General features: G+C 45.5%; 1 protein-coding gene across 2 annotated transcripts; it reads left to right on the top strand.

Moving 5' to 3' along the window:
* The first annotated feature begins 259 nt into the window (after positions 1-259).
* On the top strand, positions 260-10,470 carry LOC120521940 (lectin-like). 2 transcript variants are annotated; one of them, XM_039743203.1, is made up of 6 exons: positions 260-536; positions 3,222-3,289; positions 4,693-4,793; positions 7,528-7,662; positions 7,792-7,903; positions 10,301-10,470. In XM_039743203.1, exons 2-6 carry the CDS (start codon positions 3,235-3,237, stop codon positions 10,369-10,371), a joined length of 474 nt encoding a protein of 157 aa, XP_039599137.1. In that variant the 5' UTR covers positions 260-536; positions 3,222-3,234; the 3' UTR covers positions 10,372-10,470. The 2 variants fall into 2 exon arrangements, with proteins under 2 accessions (XP_039599137.1, XP_039599138.1); XM_039743204.1 differs by lacking the exon at positions 260-536 and having other exon boundaries at positions 2,810-3,289.
* Positions 10,471-10,997: the final 527 nt, after the last annotated feature.

Consider the following 10,997-nt stretch of genomic DNA (forward strand, 5'->3'; position numbering starts at 1 on the left):
ACTTTCTTATTCACACAATTCTTTTAAATGAATAACTGCAGCCCGTTCAGTGCTACGTGTCATATCTGACTGCAGATAAGATCAGGAGTGTTTGATCAATCTGGTGAACCTGCTGACTGGCTCCGTGCCCAAACTGTGCCATGTCTAGAGGTGCCATTTGTTCAGATTATTTACTGATGGTCTGGTGAAGGATATGGAAATACATTTTCTTCTTTTATTACTTCTCTATGCAAAGCAGAATTAATTAAAATATATCCAAATGCAAAGAGAGAACATTAAACAAACACTTTGAAGTTTAACAAGAGCGTGGCTGTGCCCACTGAAAACCCAAAACAACACTTGGGAAAGCATTCAGGATTCAACGGCAGTGAAGTCCTCCTCCAGGATGTTCATGTTGGCACATCACATGTGAGAAGCAAACCAACGTCATGAGCCCCACACCTCTTTGAAGCAATAAAAAGCCCCCAGAGAGCCAAGGACCTCAGTTAGAGCGGAGAAGGCAGATCCACCACAGCACTACCAGTCGGGCGACCCAGGTAAGGAATCAGCTGTTTTTATTACACATCAAGTGTGCCGTTGTAAAAAAAAAGGCTGAAATCGCACAAACCGCCAGGACAAGATCAGGCTTAAGGAGGCCAGTGAGTGCAGATAGAAACCCTTGACACATATTTTAAAAATCTCTGCACACTCGAGTAATTCCTAAAGACGAGTGGCTGCTGAATATCATGAAGGTTGGACGAGCCGAGTCATTGAGCTTAACGTACTCCACAGGAAAATTAATGGAGGGGATTATTAAGGAGAAGATCAAGAGACACATGAAGGAAGTGTTAGGGACAGTCGGCATGGCATCAGATGAGGAAGTTCACGTTACTCTAATATGCTGAAATTCTATAAGTAAGCAACTAAAGGATGTGATCAGAGAGGTGACAAAGTTTATTATTTATGGTAAATTTCAGAAGGCTTTTAATAAAGTACCCCATGAAAGGTTGGTGATCAAACAAGAAGAAGTGAGGGATTCAGGGCGCAGTGCATAGCTGGGTAAAAAAATGAGCTCAAACACTGGCAGGAGTGGGTTATGGTGAGGAGAAACTTCACAGAATTGGCAGATGTTAAAAGTGGCGTCCAGCAGGGGGCAACACTTGAGGCTGCTGCTCTTTTAATTTACATATCGATCTGATAAGAACGCAGGCGATACTCGGACCCATTTGCAAAGGTTTGTGTCAACTTAACAAGAACGTTCAACAATGCCAGCTGGAGTGGCGTCTGTGGCGGTCGCTTAAGGGATTAAAACGTTCTGAAGGTCTTCAATGTCTCAAGAACGTCTCGTGTATTTGGCCAGGCTGAGGACTGCAGCAGACATTGCTGGGTGATTGCGACTGATGCAGTCAGTTGAGATTTTTCACCAATAAAAGGCAAGTAAAGTGCGTATTTAAGGAGACACTTAGCCTTTATTTTACTTTGTTAGGCTTTGTAGAATCTGTGGTACTAATACAAATCTGAGTTTTCTCTGTCGTGATCTCATATGAAGAACCTAAACCTTCTTGTCATGTAAGGAAGGAGTATCGGTGTGGTGTTCCTGCTGCGTTCACTAGATGGCAGTATACTTGGAAGAAAGGGGTGGTAAAGGGAGGGAGAAGATCAACGTGAGGGGTAAGACGGCCATTTTGATGTTGAGGTTGAGTTTATGAATCAAAGTATTTAAAAGGCGTACTGCGCGCTGCTTGAGCCGACTGAATACACAGCAATAGGGACATAAGGCCTCAAATACAGAACGTCAATGCAGCGCCAACATTCTACACTTTTATTATCTTTATGTTTAAAAGCACAGTGGATTAAAACACGATGGCTAATGAGCAGGAAAGGCGTCCTCATAACATTTAGCAAATACTTCATAAAATTCCTCAGAGAGGGTCTGCCTGTCAGGAAAATAAAATGGTGACCCACCGAGACAGAAAATAATTTAAAACAAACTCTAAAAGCTGAGCTCTGCATAGTCTGAAGCCCTAAACTGATGAAAACATTGAAGAAATACGCAGAATAATCACAGAGAGCGATTACAAACTGCTGCTGTGTATTTTTTGGTTCACTGTATTGAACCCCAAGAGGAAGTCGTCTTTTTGTGTGACCTTTGCAGGTCAGAGTGCAGGGTCAGCCCTCGTATGGCACCTCTGGAGTGCCAGTCAGGTGAAGGTCCTCCTTCAAGGGCCCAATGGAGTAGGATGGCCACCATCCTGATAGCAGCGCAGATCCTTAGTCACAGAGCCACCAGTCCGCTCTACGAGGACAGCAGGATTACAAACATCGACTGGGTCTTTGTTGTCTGCTCTGTCCTCCTTTTATTACTTAATCTCGTCTCTCTCTCTGCTCCTCTTTTCTGTTATCTCTGCTGTCCATTGTCAAGTGCAGTTTAGATTTGATTTCATGTGAAGCGGTGTTGTAATATTTAGGACAGGCCATCTGTTCAAGGACTTATTAAATGTATGTGCATTCATTTATGAAAAAATTGAAAGGGTTGGCATGACAACTCAACCGGCTCACCGGGAAATGTCCTGACGTTCCAGAATGCCACAATGTGGCACAAAAAAAGAACACTTGATGTGAGGCTCAGAGCCAAAAGTATCAGAATCACCAACACACAAAACAAAAATTGTACGTCAAAAATAAAAGAGAGATGAACGGGTCTCAACACTCAGGACTTTAACTAATAATCAGACAATTCTTCATGAAGACGTCGCTTAAAGGATAAGTTCAGTGGTTTTCAAGTCCAAGTGATGTCTTCACAAACTTGCTATTATGCATTTGACACGTGACATTGTGTCCTAAAGCGACTCGCCTTCTGTAAACGTTAAAGAATCTCCTGCCGCACTGGCACTTTACATTGTAGGCCATCAGACACGGAGGAGAAGCTTAAAAACTCACCAAGTACATTGTGGCCACTAGAGGGCGCTGACAACCCAGACACAGACAGGCAGGAGACATGTTTACCACACACCACACATTTATTTACAGCTTCCTTCTTACACAACACAAGTCGCAGCACCGTACCATCACCATTCAGTGCCTTCTTGCCAGTCCTTTTCCCTTCACTCCTCCTCAGTCTTTGTCCTCTCCTCCCGACTCTCGTCTTCAAGGAGTGGAGCAGCTCCCTTTTATAAGGCCCCTGGTCTTCATTACACGTGCTGGCACCTTTAGTGACTCATCTTATGTGTTCTCTTTTATAGAAATCTGAGCACAATGGCTGCAACACTCGGTTTGCTGCTGGCTGCTTTCATCATCAGCACAGTTACAGGTAAGTCATTTGATATCCAACAATGCAGGCCTCTAAATGTTGTGATCTGGGCACCTAAATATCACAAAAAGGAGGCAAAAAAGAAAACACGGTTTCAATAAAACAATAAAAAGCCAAACAAAAACATAACTCTGACCTTTACCCATAGAAAAGGCCTCAGTCCTGTCAGCCTGACCCCAAACTAAAATGGCAGGCTTTTGGTTTACACAGGCCCTAAATGGGGCTAAAGATTTTCTAGGGTTCAAAATCTAAAAAAATCCACAAGAAAAGAGAGAGAGAAAGAAAAGAGAAGAAAGAGAAGAGCTTAGAATAGGAGGATAGAAAAAAAAAAACACAAGCCCTCTGGTCCAAAATTCAAACCAAAACAAAGTATCTTTATATTTGAAGAGAAATTAACAAATAGAATTAAAAAGAGAAATTAACAAACACGGCAAGTGAGAAAGGAACTTCCCCTTGGAATTAGTAAAGTAAAATAAGGTACAATCTATCTATCTATCTATCTATCTATCTATCTATCTATCTATCTATCTATCTATCTATCATATTTTGCCTTTCCTGCCTATTCTCTCTATCTATCCAAGAACCAGCAAACCAGTCACAGTACCTTATAAATGAATGTGAAGGTCACAAGCCAGGAAATCCAAACACAGCCAATCCAAAGTTACCATCTGAACTGTCACTTCAGCGTAAGCACTTGCTGGGTGAGGCCAGTATGCCAGCTGCACGATTAGGTGGCCCTGCACCCTTAAGCTTCACATGTAGGAGACAAGGCAGATATCACATACAAATAATGCGTAATCTCCACAGAAAACATAATAACTAAAGTAATAACACAATAAAAGTACAAATCAGATAAAGCTTGACGACACTAAATGAGGGTCAGAGTTTCCCACATATAGGCAGCTGGTGAAATGTGCTACTGGAGCAGGAGCAGCTCTGGGCCCTTCTCCGTCACTATCTCAGAGGCTTAGGATGACATTCTATGAAGACCTTTGAGAAACTGACCAAGTCTCTCATATACACAGAAACTTTAATCAGCTCAGCCACACATAAGGACAGTGCAGAAGTGGACTAATGAGGCTGTGGACAGCTTCTCTGGGAGGATGCCCGGGTTGGAGTAGACGAGTATACAGACACAGTTCCTTCCTACATACATTTTTTTTATCAGACAAACAGTACGTCACTCCTGTACCCTCCACAGACCTCTTGTGATGCCAGCAGTGGTCCAGTGTTGATGAAACAGGAACTGAAGACGACTCTGGTCATTCAATCATGTGAGCTATGCCAGTTGAAGCCATTTTAAATTAGCATACAGAGTCATCTCATGTCAAAAGGTCTTGCAAATGTGTTGAATTCTAAAAAAGTCTAATGGCCTTCATTAAGTGGTGGTCTCTGATTTTCAGATGTGTCCTACAGTCTTGATTCCTGTGAGCCTGGATGGGTGAGCTACTCCGGCAAATGTTACCAGTACTTCCCAATCAAGAAGACCTGGATTGACGCTGAGGTAATGTCTCGTCCTGAGGGCTGTAAGTGACACTGGGAAATGGTGTGACAGAATGGCATTGCTGCCTTAATATGTGCTTTGTGAACAAGTCCAGGACTTTTCTGTGCTCCATGTTGATCTCCTTCATGGCACGCGTGTGTTTTTCCCCCTCAGCCAGTTGGCACCTTTGATTTTTTTGTTATTCTCCTGTACCTTCACCCCTCGGTCACTTTCTTTGCACTGCATTATGGATCGTCCTTCTTTTGCTTTCTCATTCTCTCTCTTGCTCTTTTTAGATTTCTGTCCCTCCTCACTCACACATTCACATTTACACACAAACAAGACAAACAAAGGGAGCAGAAGACATGAAGTGAGCAGGAAGAAGATGGCGACCTGTAAAGCCCGTAGCTGCAGGCTGCACTTTGTCTGCTCCACAAACCGTATCTGTTCCTGAGAACTCGTTCATAAGGCGACTGTTCATAGTGTGAACACAACACCAGTGGATCTCCGGCTCAGTCCTGGGCGCCCTGCTGGCTGCAGGTTTTTTTCTCCTTCATTTTCTCTTATTGATCTCATTTACTGAGCAGCTGACATCTTGACTTAGTCACAAGGTGACTGACAACATCTGAGAGACGATTGGTTTCATTTGTTTGGTTAAAGGGACAGGCAGGTGAAGTGACCTGCTCAGGTCACACAGGGTCAGTAGTGGGATTTGAACCCACAGCCTCAGGGTTTGAGGTCTTAACTGCTGTGCCACACTGCCTGCCTCCCCCCTAATTCTGCAGCCAGCGGTGGGATTTGACACTTCAGAGACATTTGGTGCTTTTGCGTTGGCGTGAAGTGCTTAGCTTTCCTTCACTGCTAATTTACTCCCTTAGTTTGATCCCAATAATGACAGTTAACAGCGAGCAGAGCAGACCCCCGGGCAGACGATCCTGAATGCTGAAAGGCTGCACCTGCTTTAGCGCCAGACCCCCCCGACAGGCTCAGTGGGAAATAAATTCGATATCAAGATGAGAACGATGATGAAAATTATAAAAACATCTTTTAAAAAGCACTGAATTATCAGCGTGTCACATACAGAAATGATGGGCACATTCCAATCAAAATGTACCAACTGTAGTTCTGTCATTTCAACATGGACCCCAAAACAAAGAAACTGGGAAGTGACAGCTGACTTAGTTAGGACTGGAATTCAATTGAGAAGAGACGTTTGAACAGAAATCTGCAGCTCAAGAGGGTCTCCAGGGCTGAGTTTGAGAACAAGTGGGCTAAACAGAAAAAAAAGGATAAGAAGTGGACCCCAATTCTAAAAAAGACCCCAAATTCACATTGAATAAATCACAAAGTCTGAATACATACATAGTGTACATAAAGTGAAAACCTCACATATTTGTCATTTAGTTAAAAAGCTGACAATTGGCAGGATGGCACATCGAGGGCATTAGGTACCCCCAAAGACAGGGCATTTGGATAAGTCCATATTTAGGGCCAAAAACACCAACTTAAAATAAAAAAAAAAAACAAAAATACCCCAAAATCTCAAAAATACTTTGATGTTTTGATTGAAATTTGATGACATAACAAAAAAAATGAGAAGGAATGACACAAAGAAATGGGCTGCCATGAATGGAGCCACCAGGAGTGAAGAGGAAAGACGAGAGGTCAGGGAAGCTCAGAGAAGACATGCAGGTTAAAATGTGAGATCAATGTGGACGAGGACAAGACCTTCAGTCCATCAGAACTCGCCAGTCCACCAAAATAACATCAAGTCATGGTGTGGGGGTCCCTATAGACCTCGTGCCCACCACACTACTTGGTCACGTATTACACAAGTCTGTGGCTCTCTGTGTGACGTCATAACTTTTGTGTGACTTTTACCCTTGATGTGTTTCCAACTGTGTCCTCGTGTTCTTGATGACATCATTTTAAAGTCACCGTCTCGCTCCACTGCACTGACGCTCTTCATCATTCTAAACACTTCAGTCAGTCAGGTCTCCTCTTCATCTCCTTAAGGCTCAGCTCTTTTAATCTTCATCACTCACCCCCTGCAGCCCCCCTGTAATCAGCCCTGTTGCTCTTCTCTGGACCTTCTCTTGTGCTGTTATGTCTTAATGGAGACCCAAACTGCACCCAGGACTTCAGATGAGGCCTCACCAGTGGGTTATAAAGCCTGACCAGAACCTCCAGTGACTTTTACTCCACACATCAAGGCGCTATATAATCTGACAGTCTGTGAGCCTTCTTAATGGCATCTCAACACCACCTGGCAGTTCAGTCCACTACAACTCCTAAATCCTTCTCCTAAGGTGGGTTCTCAATTTTCAGACCCTCATTGTGTAATTAAACCTCACCTTTTTACTTCTTATGTGTAATTCTTTACATTTACTGACATTAAATTTCATTGTCCACAAGTCTGCCCAAACTGTCTGCTTCATAATTGTGCAGACCTCGTGTCTGAAGTTGGGTGGCATCTCACTTTAAAGTGACAAAGGACAGGCAGTGACACAGCTGGACTATCCAGTGGTCAGTTTAAGACCAGCAGTGTCCTTTTAAGAGTCTGCTGTCTGAAAGCCTTCAATAAAATGCACTCCAAGAATCATGCAGGAGAGCTGCCGCCTCAGGGGTCTTACGAAATCTCCAAAAATAAAATGGCTGCCAGGTGCCACAACAGCTCCCAGTGTTTGTTGTGTTCTTCCTGATGTGTGTGCCATGCTGGCCTAACGTAGACCCTCTCTATGACTTCCTCATGTAGCTTTACTGTGTCAGCCTTGGAGGAAACCTGGCGTCGGTCCACAGCAGAGCTGACAACCAGTTCATCAGCAGCCTGATTAGGAGCAGGGACGCCACTGGCCCCACCTCATGGCTCGGAGGCTCCAACTGTGTGCAGGTAAGTTGCCCTCCCATCCGTCCATTCATCTTTGTGATCCTGGGGGGCTGTAAGCTCTAAGATGGCAGAGGAGTGCAATCCTGCTGCAGTGAGGGTCCCGTTGCTTACCGCAGTGCTGGTGTTTTGCAGACCTCATCGTGGCTCTGGACAGATGGGTCCAAGTGGGATTTTGCCAGCTGGAATCCGGGTGAACCCAACAACGTCGGTGGCATTGAGCACTGCTTACACACCAACTATAAAGGTAAGCCATGCTTTCTGTTTTAAGGCTGATGAAGATGACCACTGAAATGGTGGCCGCTGTCATTTCAATTCAAAGTGTTGCTCAGACGGTACGCCACATCAGGGGTAACCTGGCACTTGACTGGGGTGCTGTGAGGCACTCTGGGGTCACTCAGGTCTTTTTGTGCTTCACTTGAGCACAGCGTACAATAAGAGCAATGTGTGTGTGTGTGTGTGTGTGTGAGACAGCAACATGTGGGACCGTCCTAAAGACCCCCGTGTAACACACTCTGGAGCACCGAGCACATCAGACAAATCTGTCACTGCATCGACTTGTGACTGGCAGAGCAGGAGGGCGGCCACCAGGGGGCTTGTTAGGAAGTGATGAGCGTCACAAATAATAAAATGAGAATAAAGAGATGAAGATGGACTTAAGACATAACATGGACATAAGAGAGAAATCATCAGCCTTTGAATATCAAATACTCAACCAATAAAAAAAAAATTAAGAATTAATGAGACCCCGAGCTCACCTCATGAGGCCTTTTAAAAGTTCTATTCTTCAGCGGGCAGCATGGTGGCATTTGGTGCCCTCTGATGGACTGGCTCCACGCTCAGGGGTGGTCACCATGTGTGTGGATGGGCGTCAAGCAGGCCTGATAACGTTTGGATGGCTGAATTACATTTTATGGGGGGCACACTGGCATGGCAGATTGCAGCCTGGTCACAGCCTCTGTGTGTTTTCTTCTTGCATCCCAAAGACATTCAGCTGGAATTCTATGGAAAAAAAGTAAAAAGTAGTCAGCCAGAGAGGTGCACGGGAGGTCATGTGTTTGGATTTTCAGAAAGCTTTTCATTAGAGAACCTGCAGATCAACATAAAACACGTGGGAACTCATGACATGGTGTGCCAATGGGTCCAAAATCGGCTTTGACTGTGGAAACAAAGGGTTATGAGGGTGGATGATATTGAGATAACAGGATGTTACAAGTGATGGTCCTCACTGCTATTGTGCTATGAGTGACAGCACCAAAGACGTAAGGGGCACAATCAGGAGAGGGACAAATGGGCAAAACAGGGCAAAGGTTAAAACCGGAGAGCAAAGGTGGCATAACATGACATGAGAATCAGGGTCTAATCTCATAGGACAAGGCCACACCAGAGGGGACCCTCGCTGAAACACAGCACTGCTTTTCTGGACCACCCTACACGACTCCACTCAGTTCTACTCCAAGGTCCTCCATGTGATCCGATCTTCACGTGAGTCACAAATGTCAGCAAAGCCAAATCGGCTCAACACGCTAACAACACACGAGTCTAATGAACGCGATGACGTCCAGCATTCAAGGTGGGCTCTGGTGGAGCTGAATGAAGCCCTGGATTGAGGGTCTGCTCAGAGCCCACTTGGTGGCAGTGACCTTCAGCTGTGTCTGCTCGTCCATATTCAGGGGATGTCGGGTGTGCGTCTGTACGTTGCCAGCGGAAGCCGACTGCGTGTGTTTGCTGTTCTATTGTACTGTCGATGGCCGCATTTCAAGATAAATTTATATTCTTACTGCAAAGGGAAGGATTGTCAAAGGGCCTTATCTTGCCATTGTGCCCGATGCTCATGTCTGTTCCTGAGGTGAAGAATCAGGTGCCCGCTAGAGCAGTTGCTAACATTCACAAGGTGTTCATCTTTTAACCACCCCAGGGAATGATGGGAAAGAAATCAATCAATGAAAAGGTCAAAAAAGAAATCAAACTCGGCCATTGATAAAACAGAGCCCAGTCTAATACCCTGTGATGGACTGGCGCCATGCCCAGGGTTTGCACCGGCCTTGTGCCCTGTGCTAGCTGGGATGGGCTCTGCAGCACTAAATGGGTTAGAAATTGACGGACCGACCCCAGTTCAGTTGGCACCGAGCGAGCCGTCATTCAACGGGTCACACGTAGCTCATTTAAAAACTGGGCGAGCTGACCCACCCTGCGAGTGCCCACAATGCTTGGCAACACATTTTAGCCAGCCCAGATTAAGACCCCCCAGGTCCCACTTAGAGAGCTGATCAGGTGCTGCGTGGTGTTTTGCGTGTTTTCGGCATGTGGAGACTCAGTTGTGTCATCCAGCTGCTCATTTCATGAAGCTCTGTGGGGGTCCCCAGTGGTGTTTTTGGTCATGCAGACACCCACACTGCTGAAGAGGCCCCTTGCCATCAATCCCTGCTGACACTGGTGACGGCGTAACACCAGGCGGCTGGGTCTTGAGAAGTTCCTTCCGATGTCCTCCACCACGCTACCAGCACGACGGTTCCTGGTCCAACTTTCCGGTACTTGGCGGGTGGGATGGCGACGTTCTCCGGTCCCTCAAATCTCAAAGTGAGTTTGTGAGTTGCTGCTCCTCCAGTGTTGTCCTCACCTCTCTTCTTGTGTTTCTTTTTAGCTCAAGGTGGCTGGAATGACATCATCTGTGCAAATCAGTATCTATTCGTCTGCATGAAAAACAAGAGATAAAGCGTGGAGTGAAGAGGAGTGAAGCCACGAGAGACACTAAAGATGTCCGATCTTCATTACACTTCGGCTGTTTCTAAATAAAAACACATCTAGCATTCATCCTGCTGTCTTGTTCTCTGTATTATTTTCTCGCTTCTCATTTAGGATGGACAAGCTGCAGTACTAAGACATGTCACTTGCTCTCTTTCACCTGCTCTGTGACTAACAGGCCACCTCATATGACATAAGTAAACTCAGCAGTGGCCACAATCTGATGGCCGTAATGAATGGGTGGTCATCTGGAGATGGGCTTCAGATCTTGGCTGGCTGACCGCAGTAGAGATGGGCAGCACCACACAACACTGTAAGAAATGAATGGAATGGCAGTGAAGGTGTGCTGCAGGATGGGAGTCGTGACTTAAAGACCACCAGCCCGGTCTCTTCAGGTGAGGGATGGGGGGCTGCCCTGAGCAGAGGAGCTCAGGTATCTGGGGGTCTTGTTCATGAGTAATGGCAGAAGGGAATGTGAGATTGTAAAATGGATTGAAGTGGCGGCACTGGCTCTGCTGGCATTGTACCAGTCTGTGGTGGCAAAGTCTAAAGACAAAACTCTCCATCCATTGACCTCCCCGTCCTCCCCTGAGCTC

The sequence above is a fragment of the Polypterus senegalus genome, unplaced genomic scaffold (genome assembly GCF_016835505.1).
Source record: "Polypterus senegalus isolate Bchr_013 unplaced genomic scaffold, ASM1683550v1 scaffold_3055, whole genome shotgun sequence".
NCBI classification, from domain to species: domain Eukaryota; kingdom Metazoa; phylum Chordata; class Cladistia; order Polypteriformes; family Polypteridae; genus Polypterus; species Polypterus senegalus.